At 35.6% G+C, this 22,435-nt stretch overlaps 3 protein-coding genes across 15 annotated transcripts; all 3 read right to left on the bottom strand.

Annotated features, from left to right (window-relative positions):
- Window positions 1–2,188: 2,188 nt before the first annotated feature.
- LOC18446062 (protein LATERAL BRANCHING OXIDOREDUCTASE 1) lies at window positions 2,189–6,087 on the bottom strand. The gene is made up of 3 exons (XM_011629448.3): window positions 5,500–6,087; window positions 3,603–3,927; window positions 2,189–2,625 (listed from the first exon to the last, which is right to left on the bottom strand). The coding sequence occupies exons 1-3, from the start codon at window positions 6,018–6,020 to the stop codon at window positions 2,356–2,358; spliced, it is 1,116 nt and encodes a 371-aa protein (XP_011627750.1). The 5' UTR covers window positions 6,021–6,087; the 3' UTR covers window positions 2,189–2,355.
- Window positions 6,088–7,612: 1,525 nt separating this feature from the next.
- LOC18446060 (uncharacterized) lies at window positions 7,613–16,431 on the bottom strand. 13 transcript variants are annotated; one of them, XR_002282958.2, is made up of 8 exons: window positions 14,497–14,648; window positions 14,332–14,394; window positions 13,463–13,564; window positions 12,457–12,543; window positions 12,235–12,366; window positions 10,406–10,485; window positions 9,583–9,824; window positions 7,613–8,167 (listed from the first exon to the last, which is right to left on the bottom strand). XR_002282958.2 is itself a non-coding variant. In XM_020674584.2 (8 exons), exons 1-8 carry the CDS (start codon window positions 15,970–15,972, stop codon window positions 8,104–8,106), a joined length of 873 nt encoding a protein of 290 aa, XP_020530243.1. In that variant the 5' UTR covers window positions 15,973–16,430; the 3' UTR covers window positions 7,613–8,103. The 13 variants fall into 13 exon arrangements, 9 of the variants coding, with proteins under 9 accessions (XP_020530243.1, XP_020530244.1, XP_020530242.1 ...); XM_020674584.2 differs by lacking the exon at window positions 14,497–14,648 and adding an exon at window positions 15,955–16,430 and having other exon boundaries at window positions 9,583–9,909; XM_020674585.2 differs by having other exon boundaries at window positions 9,583–9,819.
- Window positions 16,432–17,113: 682 nt separating this feature from the next.
- Window positions 17,114–20,972, bottom strand: LOC18446059 (protein LATERAL BRANCHING OXIDOREDUCTASE 1). The gene is made up of 3 exons (XM_006856184.4): window positions 20,328–20,972; window positions 18,529–18,853; window positions 17,114–17,550 (listed from the first exon to the last, which is right to left on the bottom strand). The coding sequence occupies exons 1-3, from the start codon at window positions 20,846–20,848 to the stop codon at window positions 17,281–17,283; spliced, it is 1,116 nt and encodes a 371-aa protein (XP_006856246.2). The 5' UTR covers window positions 20,849–20,972; the 3' UTR covers window positions 17,114–17,280.
- Window positions 20,973–22,435: the final 1,463 nt, after the last annotated feature.

Raw genomic sequence — 22,435 nt, forward strand, 5'->3', positions numbered from 1 at the left:
TGTATATTTAAAAATTGGGATCAAACACACAATCTTAACATGATTTTTTTAATATTATTTCATTATATTACGGATGCGGTTAGCATGCAGGCCAAGCCCGCACATGTAAAAATGCAAGCCTCTTAATAAATCTATTTTTTAGATGGATTTTTTGACTTAATTATAAAGGATATGTATTCTCTAATATGAAGATCATGAATATGAAAAATTAAATAAATTTTAAAAACTAAAACTAATAATTCTATTAAAAAAAATTTTGTACCGTTAGTTTCAATTGGTTTTAGATGGACAACATATTTGTATCCATCTTTACTTTACATTTCGGGGCCTACATATGTAGAAATGAGGTCCAGCCCGTATAAAACAATTTTCCTTATATTACTGTACAAATATAGAAACTTTAAGAAAGGATCAATGCACTCAATCCAATAGAAATGTGTAAATGACAAAGTATCAATCAAATCCATGATGAAAACGCGTGACCAACTGAGGAATCACAATCATCCATTTGAATGAGGAACAGTTATGGGGAGTGTGAGGACCCAACAATGAGGTCTCGTCCTCGTCCATGTTGGTTCCACGGGACATCCCCATCCATGGTTCAATTAATGGTGATAACCAAAGCAATAACATGGTTCTCCATGGTTCACTGGATTGTAGCATATGAACTCACAATGGAATGGAATGCCCAACACCGGCGCACACACACAATGCATGTCTTTACGGTCCTACACTAAAAGGTCCCAGTCTTTCCCTTAATTTGTATGAAGGACACGGTTAGCATGCGGCCAAGCCCGCATTTGTATAAACTCGGGCTTGCCAATAAATATATTTTTAAATATAGTTTGATTTTAATTTTTAGAGAATGTATAATTTTTAACATGGAGATCATAATATGAAAAAATAAATAATTTTTAAAAATTAAAATTAATAATTATATTATTAAAATATTTAAACCGTTAATTACAATTATTTTTAAATAGACCACCTATTTGCATCCATCATTAAAATGGAAGCTGCCTCAGGGCTGCGTGTTGTACAAATCCAGTCCAGCCCACACGAAGCAATTGTTCTTTCTTTACTGGGCAGTGAGCAAACCCTGTCCATCAAAATAGATGAAACTAACGGAAGGTTGTAATTCTATTTCAACAAATAAAACTGCAGCCTTATGGAAATCACATCCAATAAACAAAGACGACGCTTGAGTAGCTTTTTCATCCAAGGGAGTGTATCTACCTCGTGATTCGCATGAGTATCTTAGGTGCACGTACATGGCTATGAAAGGTAGGGTCGGTAAAGCCCCAGGTCTGGGTCGGGCTAGCCTTGGCCTAGCCCTATTAGCGCTAAACCGAGTTAGGCTGGTCTAAAAAAAACATTAAAAACAATTAAAGCAAATATATATATATATATATATATAAAAAGAGAATCAAACCTGGGTATGGATATGACATCCCACATGGTATGGACTATGGAATAGTATTTAAAGACGAATATTCGTCATTTCGATTCAAACTGGATTTCTAATAAAATTCCCAACTAGGATTGACCGGTTCGAATTGATTCAAAACTTATTTAAATTGTACTATGATTCTAAACCAATTCAAAAATTTGTAAAGAAAATATTTTAATCGTTTTAATTAAATATTCCTTTTACAATTCCTCCAAACTGAAATGGCTCAAAAAGGAGCCATTTCAAAATATGATCTAGTGTTTGGAACTTCGAAATGTACTTTTTTGGCACTAAAATGTGATTCAGTATTTGAATTCAATAAGATTGATCCAAAATATCGGCAAAAAGGATCTTCAGGTCGCCTCTTTTTTTAAGTGAAAATATCATATAAGGAAAAAATATCATTTAAAGGGTTAAAACACCTTACAAAATCATTCAAAAGATTAAATTATTAAAATTAACATAAAAAGAGTTGCTTTTTATTTTCATATCACGCAGATACCTCCTTAAAAAAATCTTAAAAAGTTTGTAGAACTACCTATTCAAGTTGGGAGAACTAGACAATCAGGAGCATTTCAAGGGCTGAGTGTCAATAATTACCTCTACTTGTTCAAGATTACAAACAAGCACTATTCAGTGTTCCTAATAAACAACCTTAATTGTTCCTTTTAAAAGGTTGGAAATTAAATATAAAACTTTAGACCTACAAAAAAGTAGACCAACAAAAGCAAACATGTCTAGATAGCCCAAGCATGGCACTATATCTACATAGAATAAAATCATAGTGTTCCAAGCTTACATTTCACAGTATAAGTCATATATTAAATTGTATGACTACTTCAAAGACTCTTTACAAGCCTATTATTTCATTACATATTTGATTACTTCCTAAAGTTTCAAACCCCCTAAGCATTCAGCTTGGATGCTCTGAAGTGCTGTATCTGAAGGTTTTCAGTGTTCCTCTTCTTGAAATTGCTAAGTTTTCTGCTAATATGAAAGTGACCCCAATTGTATGGTAAATAGTTTGGGGGATTTTTCTCAGACATCTTTTCTTCAAGTGGCTCTATGAACTCATAAGCAGAGGGATTGTAAAAGAAGGGCATTGAAAACCTCTCCCCCTTGGAGTTCACTACCACTCTGTGCTCCGCACTCTCGTACTCATCATTGCTCCACACCTACAAAATGTTAAAGGCAAATAATGGATGAGAACAAATAATGAAAATTCAGTTTTATCTAGGTTTAGCTTGATTAATTTCTTATGTGACCAATAGATATTTCTTGAATACCTTCTTTATTTGTTAGAATAAATTTTCATCAATGGGAATCATATTAAATTTCAAGAATGGAGAGTTACAAGGAAACAAATACATTTTTATGTTTCCATCGTAGTTAATGCATCAAATTATAAATGCAAAGGTTTTGATCCCATAGCTCAACTCGAAGATGCTTGTTGCTGCAACTTTGAGGTTGTGGCTAGAACCAGTTGCTACCACAAGGAAAAAAAGGGAAAGTATATTATGATAGTAATTGGAACTTCGAGCTGAGGAATGATCGGGTAGGAATTTTTCGGATCGGGTCTAGGGCAACCCAGATCCAGATCTAGATCAAAAAAGTATACATAAGATTTGAATTTGATCAGATCCAAATCAAGATCAGGATCGAAAAACTATCTATAGGATCCAAATCCACAATCCGATCCATAATGGGGATAAGGTCTTTGAAAGTTAAAAATACTATATATAAATTAATTAATATATAACTATAAGATTAATATATACTATTTTAATGACCATATTTGATTCACATTTACCCATATTTGATCCGAATAGTCATTTGGATCCAAATTTTAGATCCAAATCCGAATTTCAGATCCAAATCTTGGATCCATATGCAGATCTGAATAGGATCCAAAATTCAGGTTTAGGATCTGAACTGGGTAAATTCTCAGCCCTAAGGAGTGACACACCTTTACTTATCCATTATTCACATCAGTGCTGCTTAACGCATATGCACCATGAAGTAAAACATGATAAACGAAAACAATCAATCCTATATGCTTTCTCACAATTCTGAGCTTGAATTTCAAGAAAATGTTCACCCAAAGTTAGAGAAAAGCAATCAATGAACTAGTGTTCTTTATCTTTTCACATACCTGAATTATATCCCCTATATTGATTATATAAGAATTTGGCACCGGCTTCACAGCGACCCACTCACCATTCTTGCGCTTCACCTCGAGACCACCAACGTCGTCCTGTGCGAGCACAGTTAGAGCTCCAGAATCTTTATGTCTTCCCACTCCTAGTGCCTCATTTGGAGATGGGCATGGAGGGTAGTGATTCAACCTTATAAAACTTGTCTGGTCCTTGAAAAAATCATTCAAGCGTGAGACTGGCAATCCTAAGCTCAATGAAATGAGCTCTAGCAATCGTACTGCAAGCTTCTGAGTGGCCTGTGCATATGCTTTGCATACGCTCCTTCAACACACAAGTTAGAGGTTTATTAGTACACTAGATTTTGTGAGCCTGAAAATGTGTTCTTTTTAAATCAGGAAAAAGTTTGTATAAGGTTGACACCATAGTAGAATTAATAGAGGTGATTTTCATACATTTATAGATTTGTTTGGTTTGAACCATTTTTGAAGTTTAAACTTTCATAATTAGAGATAAAAATAAATTCTCGGGCCATCCTAAAAATTTTTGACACCAAAATTGTATCTTATAACAAAGTTTGAAAGTGCACCTTACTTTGTTTGTTCAAGTACTTTGATTGTTTAAGGTTGCGGCGTTCTACAAATCTCACTCTTTAAATAATAGGGCAATGATCCTTTGAGACTTGATTCTACATAAATTGTGGACATCAATCTCAATGTTGGTTCCCAAGCACAAATGATGAAGATGATCCAAACTCAGGCAAATTTATGACAAGATAGGTCATTCACTAAAGAACAATTGTGTAAGAGAATGATCTTTAAGCAAAATGTATTCCTTATAGGAGAATAGTCATGTATGATTTATGCCTACAATCTTAATGCAGGATGTATGTTGAGATCATTGGACCCCTATCCTATCAAGTGATAGGGTTAGAGATTAAAAACGGTTACTCTCTTAATTTTCTAATCCAACTCCATAAAACTATAAACATCTAAAAATAAATAAAGAGAGAGGGCAAACTATTCTTAAGGATTTTTTGCAAATTTTGTTTTTTTTCTTAATTTATTTTTCGCATTTCATTGATCTTGTCAAAGTGGTGTACCAAATTGAATGTATCTACAAAAATGAGTTCCATAACAACCTTCAGAGGAAAAAAAAAGGGAGTTTCTTAACAGACTGTAAAGATTCAACCTACATGCCAAAAGTATAACCACTTAAACTAGTGTCTAAATTATTCTTGGGCAAGATTTCTCTGTTTGTTAAGAGCAGGGGGAGGGGGGGTTAAGTCAGTGGGACAAGACGAGTTTCCCTAAGTTGGTTGCACAACTCACGTATATAAAAAAATTCAAAAAACAAATCTAAAAACAAATAAAAAATGAAAAAATATTGGATTGTTTTATAATCTTTTTGTATATGAATAGGATGAATTTGGTAAAGATTGGTGAGTGTTTCTTTTCCCATAATCACAACTTTTATATTATTTTTTATTTTTTTTTAATATCCCAATTTGTAGATCAGTTAATCATTTTTTCTCTACATTTTTAATCGTCTTTTAGGTTTCAATTTTTTTTTACTATATGTTTAATTATTTTTTATTTTTTTTATATTTTTTTGGGCCAAAAGGCCCTGTCCTGCACTAGACTCGGGATGACTCGGCCAAGGCCCTAGCACCTTGGCCGAGTCTATTTTCTGTACACTGGTGAAGGACAGACTAGAAATGGTCATTTTGCTAGTTTTTTGAGCAAATCTTAGCTAAAGATAGTGAAATTCAAGATTAACCATAGTTTTCCAAAACTAGAGACAATTTCTAACCAAAATTTTGTCATTTTGGGAAAATTCCAGTCAAAGTACGCCTAATAATCTATAACACAAGAGCAAAATTCAAACACTCCATGCCTCATTTCTGGCAGATTCTCCGGCCACTGGTTTGCCAAGGTGGTGACACTTTTTATGCTGTCGCCCTCAAGCTCTGGAATTACAATGGGGCTCCTCACCGAGAAATCAAAGACCTCTTTCCAATCTCTCACATTCTTTGTATTCTCCTCATCATAATACCCCAATGCATTCTCCTCATCTCGCCGAACTTTTCGCTTCTCCGGCAATGGAAATCCAAAAAATTTGATAGACACTTCCTCTACAGCTCTTCTAAGCTCTATTGGAACCCCATGGTTTATGACTTGGAAGAAACCCCAGTCTTTGCACCCATGTTTGATTTTATCCACCAAACTTGAGAGAGTCGCAGGATCTATAAATTCTATAGAGAGAAGGTTCGATTTCTTGGAATCGGGCGACAAGAGAGGAGAGAGGTCAATTATGGGGACACCTTCTGCAAATTGGTGAGAGATGGCTGAGGGCCTGTGCTCAGGGGCTTGGATGAAGGCTGGGTCCATGTCAAAAGGTTTCGATTCCAGACCCATAATGAATTCTGAGGTTTCTCACTCTCTCACTGCAAAATCTCTTGATTTTCTCTTACCCGGAGACCTTTCTCTCACTTTAAAAGCTCTTGAGGATGAAGGCCCTGGAGGTGCATGTGGGTTTCCTGCATGTTGAGGAGGTGTTTTAACTTTTTAAGGGATGGCAGAGCTCCATTAGCATACGTCTCTCTTGTTTATCGTGTACCCATAGGAGTGACAGAGACTTACGAAAAATTAAATTTTTCTAATGACAGAGACTATAAGCCGACTTAATCTCTAATAACAGATATTATAAGCAAAAACAAAACATTAAATGGACTAAATTTCTAATTGGAAAAGTCCCATGGTTTGGGTACATTGCACCTGGACTCCCAAGCCACGAATAGACAAAATCACTAACCATAATCCTTCAACTACCTGGCCCAATTATTAATTCAATGAACCGCAAGGTGAAAATTTGGGAGCAGCTAATTTTCTCTCTCTTAGGTTCATTGCACCTGGACTCCAAGCCAGGGATAGACAAAAATCTCTTCTTCTAGTGAGTTTTTGAGATGCATCATAGTTTTTTTTTGTTATTTAGGGTTATCAACTTTATATACACATTATATATATTTATATATATATGAAAAAATATACAAGATGATCATTTACTTTTTGTGCAAAAATATCACAATCACTTTTATCTTTTTGAATTTCAAATTAAGTGGTTGTGAAAGTGTCATTGAAAAGCCTCAAAGTTCAAAAAAAAAAATTCCGGACTTTCTAACCAGCACAATTCTATCCAATTTGACAATTCTATTTAATTTGACATCTAAGAAGTAGAAGAGGAATTGTGGTCTCCTTGTAAGGTAAACTACTCTCACTGTACTCTATATATAGCTAAAAGATTTTATAGTCTTGCAAAAGTAAGTGTCTATTCACTCCCCCCAATAAAACCCAATATAAGAGTATAAAACCCAATATAAAAGTAATTTTAGGAATCCAACCAACAAAACCCAATATATGAGTAATTTTAGGATTCCAAATTTTGAAGATGCAACCTCTTCAACCAGCACACTAACCTTACTAAAAATGAAAAATCCCAATTGAACTCTGTGCACCAGAAGAAAATAATGTTTCACAATTGAATAGAGACCGTCCAATTTTTGAAAGACAAGATCCAACAGTCAAAAACAAACTCAAAATTCAAACTTTTTTCTTTTAAAATAATTATCCAGTGATTCTTAAATGGTTCCCGAAATTTTAGACCGAATATTTCTTCCAAATGGATCTTTGGAATAAAGGTGCTTCTGCACAGCATGCCCCCGCAAAGAGCATAGTTATACGTGCTCCATACGTATTTGCCCTTCAGTAAAAGAATCATGGTATGAAATCGAACCCAAATCAGCTTGAAAATGAGTGATACTGATTGAATCTAGATGACCAAGAAAAATAGGAAATAGCATCCATTAGCGATTCAAGGCAAGTTTCCGAGTTTTGGAACACTGGCATTCATCGTCCTCTTTATCTGACTCCAAATTTGTATAAGAACACTATAATTTGCTTCTCGCTCTTGAAACAGACAAAAATTAATCATAAAAAACAATACAATAAAATGCAGTAAAAAAAAAAAAAAAGGTCCATATACCATTAATGACTCGTTAGACGTTACAGTATGGTAATAGGGTCATCACGGTCCCATCAATCGATTGAATGGGGATGATGGGAGAGTAAAATGTACAAATTGACAATAATGGCATGTTTGATGGGTCCTCTTTGCAAATATTCTTATGCAAATGGGGCCCTATGGCCATAGTGTTCCTTAAAGTTCTCGGTCGGAACATATTTTCGCAAAGGAAATAATTACCTCTAGACCAAGAAAGAGGGGACTTCACATCTCATGTTTTTCTATGTACAGAATCAAGCAATTGTTGCGAAAGATTATGGTGGAGATTTACTGTGCCCTGTTCACAATCCAGTCCCAGTGAGTTAAGTTTGATCTAAAACGTCGGTAAATTGACAACTGACTCTGCATTTCTCGCATTCCCAACGTAACATGGCAAAAGTTTGCTTCTTGAGGCTGGAAATTTCCCAAGTCCTTTTCCATTTAGGTTTTGTAATCGATGCTTTCCCTCTCTTTGTTACTGCAGAATTTCTGAAATCTCGTGAAACTGCATATCATAAAGAGGAATGGTTAAAAATACATACAATCTGTAAGGGATGCAAGCATTCAAACTAAAGAGGAGTAAATGGTGAAGTATCAATTTAATAGATGATGGAAACATCCATCATGTGGCGAGCTGAGGCATCACAGCCATCCATTTGAATGAGGAAGGGGGATGGAGAGTTTGAGGACCCAACAATGGAGTCATGTCCTCTGTGTTGGTCCTACTTGCCATCACCATCCATGGTTCGATTTTATTGAACACAAGGGCCCATCAAGAAAGCGGTGGCTTCCACCTAGGAGTCATGTGTCCTTGGTGGTTACAAGAATTAATCTCCCTCACCCTAGTTAATTGTTCCTTAATAAGCCCCAATGGCCCAATCCCTTCTGAGAGTGGTTCCACAAGGATCTTACATCAAAGTTCAGATATCAAAGTTCAGATCGGGGTTTTCTTCTCATATCCCTCTAATTTCCTCAAGGACTAAAATCCCATGCTATCAAACGAATAAAGAAATAAAAAAAAAAAGAGAAATTTATGCTAATATCCCCCACAATTTCCATTATTGAAAAAATCCCCCCAATTTTTGTCTTTTATAATTTATACCTTTTCAAATTGCCATGACTTCAAATCATCAACATCCTAAAGTAATTAGACCAGTTTTTGACTTTGGTCTTCATCTTGAAGATCCGAAGTCACCTATGACTTTGGATTCAAAGTCATGCCCCACATTCATCACTTTGAATTTTCATGATCCAAAGACATTGTCACATATTCATGACTTTAGATATTCAAGATCCAAAATCATGTCCAATATACATTGGATCTTCAAGATCCAAAGTCAACAATTGATCCCGATCTGATCTCATTTGGTCAAACTTTCCATTGACTTCCTCAAGAAAGAAGGGGTGCCCCTCCTATCTTGCCCTCATATGGAGAGCAATCACCCAAATAAACGGGCATTAGACCCGAGGGAAGGGCCTTCTCATTTGAATCCTAAGGTCAGCAGCCCATTTTCGACTCACGGTGATTTCGGATCTTTGAGATCCAAAGTGGTGGGCAAACAGAGGGAGGGAGAAAAAAAACAATTACGGTGCAATGGGGTATATGGGGCCCCGACTTCAGGACGTCAATATCCGAATTCATAAAATGAATTTGTGACTTCAGATCTTGAAGATCTAAAATGGCGGCAAATTGGGAATTAAAAAAAAAGAGGGAAAAAAGGACAAGCATGTAACAAACGAAAATTGGGGGAGATGTTTTTAATAATGGATATGATGGGGGATATATGCGTGAATTTCTCATAAATCAATAAAACAGTCGCTACAGCACTTGAGAAAATCAAAATTTGAAGCCTAACAGTAGAGAGAAGAAAGGTAAGACAAAGCAGTAACTACATGAGAAAGAAAACATAAAGCTTATACCTTCTCAATAAAGCAGTTGGGTTATAAGGGAACAAGTTCTTTTTGGGAAGATTCTCCAGAGCATACTTCAAAGACAGCAAACATTCTTCCGCATTTTCAAAAGTCGACTCTCCTGAAGTCTTCCCTTTCCTCTTTTTATGACCTGTTCGTGGTGGCTGTGTAGCACTAATTCCTTCAACTGAAGAGGACAGAGGCTGTACCTTCCCCACAAAATCACGTCCATCCACTGAGACCGTTCTTCTCTTGCAACATAACCGATTCATCTCATGATTAGGCATTGAAAATCCTTTAAATATAGGCCATGAGTTACAAACTAGCCGCAAACATCTAAAAAGGATAAACAGCAGCAATTAGAAATTCCTTAATCAATAAATTATATCCCTTTTATTGTGCCCCTGCAAAGTAAATTAATTTCTTATAGTAATCAGAATTTTATTGAAGAGCATAAAGAAATTACACAAAGAATGTCAATTCCCTATCAGTGTTCCCCAGAGAGAATTCTATATCAGGGAGAGAACACATTATGCAGAGGTGAAGATATTCAAAAAGGAAAAAACATAAACTATAATCCAATGGACTGCCGTCATTCTATCATCACCATCAATGGAAATGGATGGTAAAAAAGAGAGGGTAGGACCAGGCAAAACAAGACTTGACTACATTATCAGGCTCCAATGTCTCCATCACTGATAAACTGTAGAATACATAGACTAATAAAGTTTGGAAACTTTATCAATCTCAAGACATATGGACCAATTTTCACTCATAAAGCCTACAGACTGATATAGACAATCGATTGTAATATCTAACAGTTGTAATGTACCTTAGAAGGTATTGCAAACATAGAACTCCTATATCTTTTGAGATAAGGTAATCAAGAAGCAGGAGGTGATCATATCGTATCTGCAACATAACCAGGTTATAATACGGATGTTAACTCAACTGTACCAAGAATTAATAAATAATTTAAAAAAATACAGCAGAACAAAGCATTTGAATGCTCAGAGGATGAACTATATTAAAGGCAAGAGCAGAAGAGAAAGAAAGAGAAAATTTGATTTTACCAAGATAGAAAGAATTGGGAAAATATCAAATCATATATAACAAGGGATTTGTTACACCACAATTCCAGAAAATCAAAATCTGGTTAAACGGGTAGCACAAACTGCGAACCCCTTCTGAATATTGTGGCTCACTTGAGAGAGACTTCGCCGTAAATTTCACAGGTATACTTCAGAATCTTTTTTTTTTTTTGCTGCACTTAGTTCATGAACCAGCTTCCCACTATAACAACACATCTAACTCCAAAAGTTTTCATTTGATTAGTTTCAGTAAGTACTACTCTTTCAAACAAAGTTCCAGTTATCCGATTCTTGTTTTTGTACTTTTGTAATTTTCCAATTCTATCTAATATTTTTGGTTTATTAATTTAATTTCATAATGCCAATTTTTAGCCATCTTGCAAGAGAACTCTGACATGCAACACGAGACAACTGACCATGTCATGAACAGTCTATAACCACATAAGAATTCATGGGAAACTTTGGCACTGGAATGAAGATAGTCATCTCATCAATAATCTATTTGCACATTCGTGTTGAAACCATTTCACAATGTGCATTAGCTGTATCTATGTAAACATCATAGTAACTGCATGAATACATATAAAGGCCATAAGTATGATCATCATTCCAAGAATCAGCACATGCATGCCCAATGAAGCAATCATCACTACAAGCATGAGTAAATAAAGAAAGGATCCGGTTTCTATGCGGCCAAGCCCGCATATGTAGAAATTATTGGGTGCGTGTGGCCATTAAAGGCCTTACGAGTGCTTGTAAAAAGAAAATATAGTGGAACATGAACTCAATAGGAGTGTGGTCCCATGTGGACCATACTAAACAAACGTTATTTGCTAATACTGGCCCGTGCTTGACGTGTTAGGTCAGTCTGGTTAAGGAAAACCCATATTACCTAGGCATAGAGAAACAAACAGATGAGGATTAGATGGATTATCCCTTGATGAGGTTAGAGTATGCCCGGAAGAGCGAACCGAGGGACTGTGTGACCCTTGTGTTTGATGGAGGCTTTCAAAGACAGGGCCAAAGCTTTATCATTTGTACCATCACACGGCATGCACATTGCTAGCCGTTTTCGAGAAAACGAACTACCTAAAGCGTGTGCATATGCGAGAGATACCCCCTGTGCACCACCGAGCAATGGATCGCATCAGATCAAGATGACCTTGGTTTTGTCTCCAGGGGGGACCTGGAATCTATATACTGGGACTACGACCCCTTGCCCATTGGCTAGACTTTGGTGACTCACTAATGATCCACGACATGGACTGTGGGTCATGGGCAACGCTGGGTCGGTTTGAGAAAGCATGTGTGGTTCATAGTGCGCAATTGGACATGGAGTGCCCTAGTGGATATTTATTTCTAGACCATATGGATCATTTTCCCATCAAAGTATTTAATTTTGTTTATTTTAATAATATATAATTTTAGAATTGTTATTTGAATTTTCTTGAATCTCAGGATATTTTATTTATCAAATTTGAATTTATAAAAACAAAGAAGCAGAACTTGAGGTTGTGAAAGAAGCAAAACTTTTATTATGACAATCAGAATGGACGTTCCCAAATGCCACCTCTGAGGTTTTGGTGGCGATGTGATTGAACTGGTCATCTCCAATTATTAGAGGAAATGAAGAATCAATGCTAAATATTGCTGCTTCTAAGCTACTCCATAGAAAATATATTAATTTCTCCCATTTGTTTCCCTGCAAAATTTTCACGGTTTCAAAATTAAAAATGAAGCATAGCAAATTCAATTGGCCAAAATATTTAAACAGAAAGATTTAGGCACATACATATTTCCCAAGGAAGTTGGAAAGAACCACAAAAACTTTCCCAGCTGAATGACGAACAAACTGACTTGCAAACGTTAAGAAGACCACCTGTTTGGCGGAAAATTACTGAGAATTTAAACAATGAACAGGCATCCTAAGCATATAGAAAGAAAAAACCATCATAGAAATCTGCTGACAATGAACAAACTTCCTAAAAACATCTGAAGAGAAAACATAATAAGAAACTGAACAATGAAATATCAGCCTAGGCATATCTGAAGAAACTATAATAGCAACTCAAGCTGCACATAAAAGAGTACAAACTATCATTGGGACAGGGGAAACAAAACGAAGCCCATAGTTGAACCTCGCTGCTGGGTTTGACAAATAACTTTAGCCTCATCTTTCGCAGCATAGTCCACGGTTAGATGTCAGTCATTTCAAATTGTTTTTCTAAAAGAATAAAGAAGTGATGACTATTTTCAGGTGAAGGATCCGTGAGTGCAGAAGTTTTTCAAGGTTGATGGAAAGTATGGTATGATCCATTTCGTTAATGTAACGGCACAACCGTCATCACCATCCCATTAATAGGTTGGACGATGATGGAGGGAGAGCAGGTGCACCACCAGACATGCCATCGATTCAAATATCACTTCCCATTTTTCATTCATCACCATCCAACCCACCGATTGGGTGGTGATAACCCATATGACATGGTCCTGCAGACCATACTTATCATACTATATTTCTCATAGTTATTCATACTAAACACATAATAAGCCAGTGAATCATCAAGAATGATTTCCAAAACAGCACGTAGTATGCTTTCTTGCGCAGCAGAAACCCAAGGTATTTTCCTTGATTTTGTTATAGGGGCTCATTTAACCCAGACAAGCAAGCCACTACATATTATCACACACACACGAAGGAGAAAAGGCAATTACTATCGCAAATTGCCAAAGCATAAAGGTGCTCATTATTCATGTTAAAATGTCCCTATCAACCAAAACACAAAAATTTCCCTTACAAGGGTAGGCATGATGATATTCAGGCAGTCATGACCCATTGGAGAGGAGGCTTGGAATGTCCTATCACTTTTATCTTCACACACCACATTCATCAAAACTCCCTACAAGGAAGAACAGGAATTTAATTCCAACTTCTATGTTCATAATTATGCAGACAAAACCAAAATATGTATGCCTGACATAGAATTAAAATAACATGCAGATCTCAAACATACGGAACCCACCAACAATAAAATATTCCTACAGATACAATAATATCCTCAAGTATACCGAGGATTCTTCATATAAGCCACTTACACAAGGATTTTTCTCCAAAAACAAAAAGATAAAAAGTTCCATCACAAGAAAGGTCAATCCATATTCAAATACACACATATCTATCAAAATCTAAGCGACAGAGCAGAGAATGGCCATTCTGAAAGCATGTTTCTCAACATCATAAACAAAAAATCATTCACCAATTCTAAAATATGCTTAAAAAATTATTTTCTTTAATGAGATAAAACATGCTTAAAATCTTTTGAAGTTTTCACCCATTTTTTTCAAAGCTTCTAAATATGGTTAGCTTATGTATAGAAAACATATCTACAAGTATTGTACTCTTGGGATAGCATTGGATTAAAGTATGGATGAGTGAAACATAACATCTTAAAACTATAAAAACATATATATTCATTCTTTACTTGTTCAATTGCTTTTTTGAGTTTAACGGAATCCATTCTTTGCCGAATCAGCTGGGAAACCTAGATCAAACTCCTCTTTAGTTAAAATAGCTAAGAAGAAAACCCTAATTTTTACCCAATTGGATGTGAAAACTAATAATGGCAAAAAACAATAAGAACTGAAAAGAGATAAGAAGTGACAATACCTGTGATAACCGTATCAATGTATCCATTTCTCTCTCCTCAGTTAGGATAATGGGACCACAATCCTGAAAAATAATTGAAGAAAACGATATAGTTATAAAAATTGCAATTCTTAAGGCTCAGAGAGGAAAACAGAGACAGTGGCGAAATTTGCAGAAAGAGCTCACGGTAAGTTCCGTGATTGAGTCTTTGAAGAGGTTGCATAGCCATGATAGATCAGAAGAACACATGGGCGCAAATGCTCACACGCAACTGCACTGTTTTATAGAGAGACCTGCGATGCCGCATGGCCTGCCTACCTGCCTGCTTGCTATGCGTTAGAGCTTAGGTAGAGAGACCTACCATGCCACAAACCGCCGCTGAAGAAAAACGAGAGTAAATCTACAGCGTGATTCGCAGGAGTATCTTATCCGCGCTCAGACGCAATTACACCAAATACACAATGGGCCTACTCTGACCCAGCCTGGCAAGGTCCTGAACCGGTCAAAGAGGCCTGATGAAGGCCATCTTTTGAGGTGTCAGTCCTAACGGGGGAGCATTGACCCAGGCCCGGCGCAGCCCTACCCTTAGACTATAGTTGCCCAGCCCTGGCCCTGGCCCTCAGACTACATTTTATAGCCCAGACCCCAATTTTGTAGGGCTGGACTGACCAGGCCAACCCAAGCTGCCCTAGCCATTACCACCCTAAAAAGCAAGAAATATTGTCACGAGAAAACAGCTCAATAGCATAAGTTCAACGATTCGGATTGAATATAGATAGATTTGATAGTCACATGTTTATTTTATATTTAAATTTTAATATATTTTTTATAAATTTTAATGATTTGAAATTTGGAGTTTCTGTTCTTCACATCAAGGTGCATCTAATAAAAATATTAAAAATATTATTCGTAAAAAATAAATTGATCAAAATTCCCTTACAACTTTCATAGGTATTTTGGTTAATTTTTTTTTTTTAATTATTTATTAAACATTTTTATTAGGTTTGCCTAATTTTTTAGAGTACACACTCAAAATTTCTAATGAATTGAATTTTTAAATAAAAAAAATTAAATTAAAATACAAAATACAATCGTGACCTTTAAATCAGCCCATATTCAATCTAGACCATTGAACGTTTACTGCAGCTATAGACAATCTGGGCCATTGAACATTTACTATAGGTGCCTCATACTCTCAATGTCTCATCAAACACACAATTGGGAGTCCCGAAGGCTTTTAACAAAAAGGAAAAGTTTATATAGAGCCTACGCTCTAAACAATCAAATTAAAGCCTACCTCAAAACTTTCACTAGAAGAATTTATTTTGGTGTCCAAATATCATCAAATTTATCATCTCGACATCAAAATGCATGGACATGAGAAAAAAATAGAGTTCAAGGTTTGAAAATACCTTAGACTTCTGCTGCGCAAGAAAGCATACTACGTGCTGTTTTGAAAATCATTCTCGATGATTCACTGGCTTATTATGTGTTTAGTATGAATAACTATGAGAAATACAGTATGATAAGTATGGTCTGCAGGACCATGTCATATGGGTTATCACCACCCAATCAGTGGGTTGGATGGTGATGAATGAAAAATGGGAAGTGATATTTGAATCAATGGCATGTCTGGTGGTGCACCTGCTCTCCCTCCATCATCGTCCAACTTATTAATGGGATGGTGATGACGGTTGTGCCGTTACATTAACGAAATGGATCATACCATACTTTCCATCAACCTTGAAAAACTTCTGCACTCACGGATCCTTCACCTGAAAATAGTCATCACTTCTTTATTCATTTAGAAAAACAATTTGAAATGACTGACATCTAACCGTGGACTATGCTGCGAAAGATGAGGCTAAAGTTATTTGTGAAACCCAGCAGCGAGGTTCAACTATGGGCTTCGTTTTGTTTCCCCTGTCCCGATGATAGTTTGTACTCTTTTATGTGCAGCTTGAGTTGCTATTATAGTTTCTTCAGATATGCCTAGGCTGATATTTCATTGTTCAGTTTCTTATTATGTTTTCTCTTCAGATGTTTTTAGGAAGTTTGTTCATTGTCAGCAGATTTCTATAATGGTTTTTTCGTTGTATATGCTTAGGTTGCCTGTTCATTGTTTAAATTCAAATTGGATTTCTAATAAAATTCCCAACTAGGAGTGACCGGTTCGAATTGATTCAAAACTTATTTAAATTGTACTATGATTCAAAACCAATTCAAAAGTTTGTAAAAAAATATTTTAATCGTTTTAATTAAACATTCCTTTTACAATTTCACGAAACTGAAATGGCTCAAAAAGGAGCCATTTCAAAATATGATCTAGTGTTTCGAAATGTACTTTTTTTGGCACGAAAATGTGATCCAGTATTTGAATTCAATAAGATTGATCCAAAATATCGGCAAAAAGGATCTTCGGGTCGCCTCTTTTTTTAAGTGAAAATATCATATAAGGAAAAAATATCATTTAAGGGGTTAAAACACCTTACAAAATCATTAAAAAGTTAAATTATTAAAATTAACATAAAAAGAGTTGCTTTTTATTTTCATATCACGCAGATACCTCCTTAAAAAAATCTTAAAAAGTTTGTAGAACTACCTATTCAGAGTTGGGAGAACTAGACAATCAGGAGCATTTCAAGGGCTGAGTGTCAATAATTACCTCTACTTGTTCAAGATTACAAACAAGCACTATTCAGTGTTCCTAATAAACAACCTTAATTGTTCCTTTTAAAAGGTTGGAAATTAAATATAAAACCTTAAACCTACAAAAAAGTAGACCAACAAAAGCAAACATGTCTAGATAGCCCAAGCATGGCACTATATCTACATAGAATAAAATCATAGTGTTCCAAGCTTACATTTCACAGTATAAGTCATATATTAAATTGTATGACTACTTCAAAGACTCTTTACAGGCCTATTATTTCATTACATATTTGATTACTTCCTAAAGTTTCAAACCCCCTAAGCATTCAGCTTGGATGCTCTAAAGTGCTGTATCTGAAGGTTTTCAGTGTTCCTCTTCTTGAAATTGCTAAGTTTTCTGCTAATATAAAAGTGACCCCAATTGTATGGTAAATAGTTTGGGGGATTTTTCTCAGACATCTTTTCTTCAAGTGGCTCTATGAACTCACAAGCAGAAGGTATGTAAAAGAAGGGCATTGAAAACCTCTCCCTCTTGGAGTTCACTACCACTCTGTGCTCCGCACTCTCGTACTCATCATTGCTCCACACCTACAAAATGTTAAAGGCAAATAATGGATGAGAACAAATAATGAAAATTCAGTTTTATCTAGGTTTAGCTTGATTAATTTCTTATATGACCAATAGATATTTCTTGAGTACCTTCTTTATTTGTTAGAATAAATTTTCATCAATGGGAATCATATTAAATTTCAAGAATGGAGAGTTACAAGGAAACAAATACATTTTTATGTTTCCATCGTAGTTAATGCATCAAATTATAAATGCAAAGGTTTTGATCCCATAGCTCAACTCGAAGATGCTTGTTGCTGCAACTTTGAGGTTGTGGCTAGAACCAGTTGCTACCCCAAGGAAAAAACAGGGAAAGTATATTATGATAGTAATTGGAACTTCGAGCTGATGAATGATCGGGTAGGAATTTTTCGGATCGGGTCTGGGGCAACCCAGATCCAGATCTAGATCAAAAAAGTATACATAGGATTTGAATATGATCAGATCCAAATCAAGATCCGGATCGAAAAACTATCTATAGGATCCAAATCCACAATCCGATCCATAATGGGGATAAGGTCTTTGAAAGTTAAAAATACTATATATAAATTAATAAATATATAACTATAAGATTAATATATACTATTTTAATGACCATATTGGATTCACATTTACCCATATTTGATCCGAATAGTCATTTGGATCCAAATTTTAGATCCAAATCCGAATTTCAGATCCAAATCTTGGATCCATATCCAGATCTGAATAGGATCCAAAATTCAGGTTTAGGATCTGAACTGGGTAAATTCTCAGCCCTAAGGAGTGACACACCTTTACTTATCCATTATCCACATCAGTGCTGCTTAACGCATATGCACCATGAAGTAAAACATGCTAAACGAAAACAATCAATCCTATATGCTTTCTCACAATTCTGAGCTTGAATTTCAAGAAAATGTTCACCCAAAGTTAGAGAAAAGAAATCAATGAACTAGTGTTCTTTATCTTTTCACATACCTGAATTATATCCCCTATATTGATTATATAAGAATTTGGCACCGGCTTCACAGCGACCCACTCACCATCCTTGCGCTTCACCTCGAGACCACCAACGTCGTCCTGTGCGAGCACAGTTAGGGCTCCAAAATCTTTATGTCTTCCCACTCCTAGTGCCTCATTTGGAGATGGGCATGGAGGGTAGTGATTCAACCTTATAAAACTTGTCTGGTCCTTGAAAAAAGCATTCAAGCGTGAGACTGGCAATCCTAAGCTCAATGAAATGAGCTCTAGCAATCGTACTGCAAGCTTCTGAGTGGCCTGTGCATATGCTTTGCATACGCTCCTTCAACACACAAGTTAAAGGTTTATTAGTGCACTAGATTTTGTGAGCTTGAAAATGTGTTCTTTTTAAATCAGGAAAAAGTTTGTATAAGGTTGACACCATAGTAGAATTAATAGAGGTGACTTTCATACATTTATAGATTTGTTTGGTTTGAACCATTTTTGAAGTTTAAAATTTCATAATTAGAGATAAAAATAAATTCTCGGGCCATCCTAAAAATTTTTGACACCAAAATTGTATCTTATAACAAAGTTTGAAAGTGCACCTTACTTTGTTTGTTCAAGTACTTTGATTGTTTAAGGTTGCGGCGTTCTACAAATCTCACTCTTTAAATAATAGGGCAATGATCCTTTGAGACTTGATTCTACATAAATTGTGGACATCAATCTCAAATGTTGGTTCCCAAGCACAAATGATGAAGATGATCCAAACTCAGTCAAATTTATGACAAGATAGGTCATTCACTAAAGAACAATTGTGTAAGAGAATGATCTTTAAGCAAAATGTATTCCTTATAGGAGAATAGTCATGTATGATTTATGCCTACAATCTTAATGCAGGATGTATGTTGAGATCATTGGACCCCTATCCTATCAAGTGATAGGGTTAGAGATTAAAAAGGGTTACTCTCTTAATTTTCTAATCCAACTCCATAAAACTATATACATCTAAAAATAAATAAAGAGAGAGGGCAAACTATTCTTAAGGATTTTTTGCAAATTTTGTTTTTTTTTCTTAATTTATTTTTCGCATTTCATTGATCTTGTCAAAGTGGTGTACCAAATTGAATGTATCTACAAAAATGAGTTCCATAACAACCTTCAGAGGAAAAAAAAAGGGAGTTTCTTAACAGACTGTAAAGATTCAACCTACCTGCCAAAAGTATAACCACTTAAACTAGTGTCTAAATTATTCTTGGGCAAGATTTCTTTGTTTGTTAAGAGCAGGGGGAGGGGGGGTTAAGTCAGTGGGACAAGACGAGTTTCCCTAAGTTGGTTGCACAACTCACGTATATAAAAAAATTCAAAAAACAAATCTAAAAACAAATAAAAAATGAAAAAATAATGGATTGTTTTATAATCTTTTTGTATATGAATAGGATGAATTTGGTAAAGATTGGTGAGTGTTTCTTTTCCCATAATCACAACTTTTATATTTTTTTTTATTTTTTTTTAATATCCCAATTTGTAGATCAGTCAATCATTTTTTCTCTACATTTTTAATCGTCTTTTAGGTTTCAATTTACTTTTACTATATGTTTAATTATTTTTTATTTTTTTTATATTTTTTTGGCCAAAAGGCGCCTGCCCTGCACTTGAGCAAATCTTAGCTAAAGATAGTGAAATTCAAGATTAACCATAGTTTTCCAAAACTAGAGACAATTTCTAACCAAAATTTTGTCATTTTGGGAAAATTCCAGTCAAAGTACGCCTAATAATCTATAACAAAAGAGCAAAATTCAAACACTCCATGCCTCATTTCTGGCAGATTCTCCGGCCACTGGTTCGCCAAGGTGGTGACACTTTTTATGCTGTCGCCCTCAAGCTCCGGAATTACAATGGGGCTCCTCACCGAGAAATCAAATACCTCTTTCCAATCTCTCACATTCTTTGTATTCTCCTCATCATAATACCCCATTGTATTCTCCTCATCTCGCCGAACTTTTCGCTTCTCCGGCAATGGAAATCCAAAGAATTTGATAGACACTTCCTCTACAGCTCTTCTAAGCTCTATTGGAACCCCATGGTTTATGACTTGGAAGAAACCCCAGTCTTTGCACCCATGTTTGATTTTATCCACCAAAGTTGAGAGAGTCGCAGGATCTATAAATTCTATAGAGAGAAGGTTCGATTTCTTGGAATCGGGCGACAAGAGAGGAGAGAGGTCGATTATGGGGACACCTTCTGCAAATTGGTGAGAGATGGCTGAGGGCCTGTGCTCAGGGGCTTGGATGAAGGCTGGGTCCATGTCAAAAGGTTTTGATTCCAGACCCATGATGAATTCTGAGGTTTCTCACTCTCTCACTGCAAAATCTCTTGATTTTCTCTTACCCGGAGACCTTTCTCTCACTGTAAAAGCTCTTGAGGATGAAGGCCCTGGAGGTGCATGTGGGTTTCCTGCATGTTGAGGAGGTGTTTTAACTTTTTAAGGGATAGCAGAGCTCCATTAGCATACGTCTCTCTTGTTTATCGTGTACCCATAGGAGTGACGGAGACTTGTAAAAAATTAAATTTTTCTAATGACAGAGACTATAAGCCGACTTAATCTCTAATAACAGAGATATAAGCAAAAACAAAACATTAAATGGACTAAATTTCTAATTGGAAAAGTCCCATGGTTTGGGTACATTGCACCTGGACTCCCAAGCCACGAATAGACAAAATCACTAACCATAATCCTTCAACTACCTGGCCCAATTATTTATTCAATGAACCGCAAGGTGAAAATTTGGGAGCAACTAATTTTCTCTCTCTTAGGTGCATTGCACCTGGACTCCAAGCCAGGGATAGACAAAAATCACTTCTTCTAGTGAGTTTTTGAGATGCATCATAGTTTTTTTTTGTTATTTAGGGTTATCAACTTTATATACACATTTTATATATATATATATATATATATATATATATGAAAAAATGTACAAGATGATCATTTACTTTTTGTGCAAAAATATCACAATCACTTTTATCTTTTTGAATTTTTGAATTTCAAATTAAGTGGTTGTGAAAGTGTCATTGAAAAGCCTCAAAGTTCAAAAAAAAAAATTCCGGACTCTCTAACGAGTACAATTCTATCTAATTTGACAATTCTATCTAATTTGACATCTAAAAAGTAGAAGAGGAATTGTGGTCTCCTTGTAAGGTAAACTACTCTCATTGTACTCTATATATAACTAAAAGATTTTATAGTCTTGCAAAAGTAAGTGTCTATTCACTCCCCCCAATAAAACCCAATATAAGAGTAATTTTAGGATTCCAACCAACAAAACCCAATATATGAGTAGAATTCCAAATTTTGAAGATGCAACCTCTTCAACCAGCACACTAACCTTACTAAAAATGAAAAATCCCAATTGAACTCTGTGCACCAGAAGAAAATAATGTTTCACAATTGAATAGAGACCGTCCAATTTTTGAAAGACAAGATCCAACAGTCAAAAACAAACTCAAAATTCAAACTTTTTTCTTTTAAAATAATTATCCAGTGATTCTTAAATGGTTCCCGAAATTTTAGTCCGAAAATTTCTTCCAAATGGATCTTTGGAATAAAGGTGCTTATGCACAGCATGCTCCCGCAAAGAGCATAGTTATACGTGCTCCATACGTATTTGCCCTTCAGTAAAAGAATCATGGTATGAAATCGAACCCAAATCAGCTTGAAAATGAGTGATACTGATTGAATCTAGATGACCAAGAAAAATAGGAAATAGCATCCATTAGCGATTCAAGGCAAGTTTCCGAGTTTTGGAACACTGGCATTCATCGCCCTCTTTATCTGACTCCAAATTTGTATAAGAACACTATGATTTGCTTCTCGCTCTTGAAACAGACAAAAATTAATCATAAAAAACAATACAATAAAATG

The sequence above is a fragment of the Amborella trichopoda genome, chromosome 13, assembly GCF_054954075.1.
Source record: "Amborella trichopoda isolate Santa Cruz 75 chromosome 13, AtrichopodaSantaCruz75HAP2 v2.0, whole genome shotgun sequence".
NCBI lineage: Eukaryota > Viridiplantae > Streptophyta > Magnoliopsida > Amborellales > Amborellaceae > Amborella > Amborella trichopoda.

What these genes read in the sequence shown, in the direction of transcription:
- LOC18446062 (XM_011629448.3), bottom strand. Translation starts at nt 6,020, where the DNA reads ATGGGTCTGGAATCGAAACCTTTTGACATGGACCCAGCCTTCATCCAA. An exon ending in GAGAATCTGCCAGAAATGAG is followed by an intron (nt 3,928 to 5,499) that starts GCATGGAGTGTT and finishes TGTGTGTTGAAG; the next exon opens with GAGCGTATGCAAAGCATATG. An exon ending in ATATAGGGGATATAATTCAG is followed by an intron (nt 2,626 to 3,602) that starts GTATGTGAAAAG and finishes AACATTTTGTAG; the next exon opens with GTGTGGAGCAATGATGAGTA.
- LOC18446060 (XM_020674583.2), bottom strand. Translation starts at nt 14,559, where the DNA reads ATGTGTTCTTCTGATCTATCATGGCTATGCAACCTCTTCAAAGACTCA. An exon ending in ATATCATCATGCCTACCCTT is followed by an intron (nt 12,544 to 13,462) that starts GTAAGGGAAATT and finishes TCCGCCAAACAG; the next exon opens with GTGGTCTTCTTAACGTTTGC. An exon ending in CCAACTGCTTTATTGAGAAG is followed by an intron (nt 8,168 to 9,582) that starts GTATAAGCTTTA and finishes TATGATATGCAG; the next exon opens with TTTCACGAGATTTCAGAAAT.
- LOC18446059 (XM_006856184.4), bottom strand. Translation starts at nt 20,848, where the DNA reads ATGGGTCTGGAATCAAAACCTTTTGACATGGACCCAGCCTTCATCCAA. An exon ending in GAGAATCTGCCAGAAATGAG is followed by an intron (nt 18,854 to 20,327) that starts GCATGGAGTGTT and finishes TGTGTGTTGAAG; the next exon opens with GAGCGTATGCAAAGCATATG. An exon ending in ATATAGGGGATATAATTCAG is followed by an intron (nt 17,551 to 18,528) that starts GTATGTGAAAAG and finishes AACATTTTGTAG; the next exon opens with GTGTGGAGCAATGATGAGTA.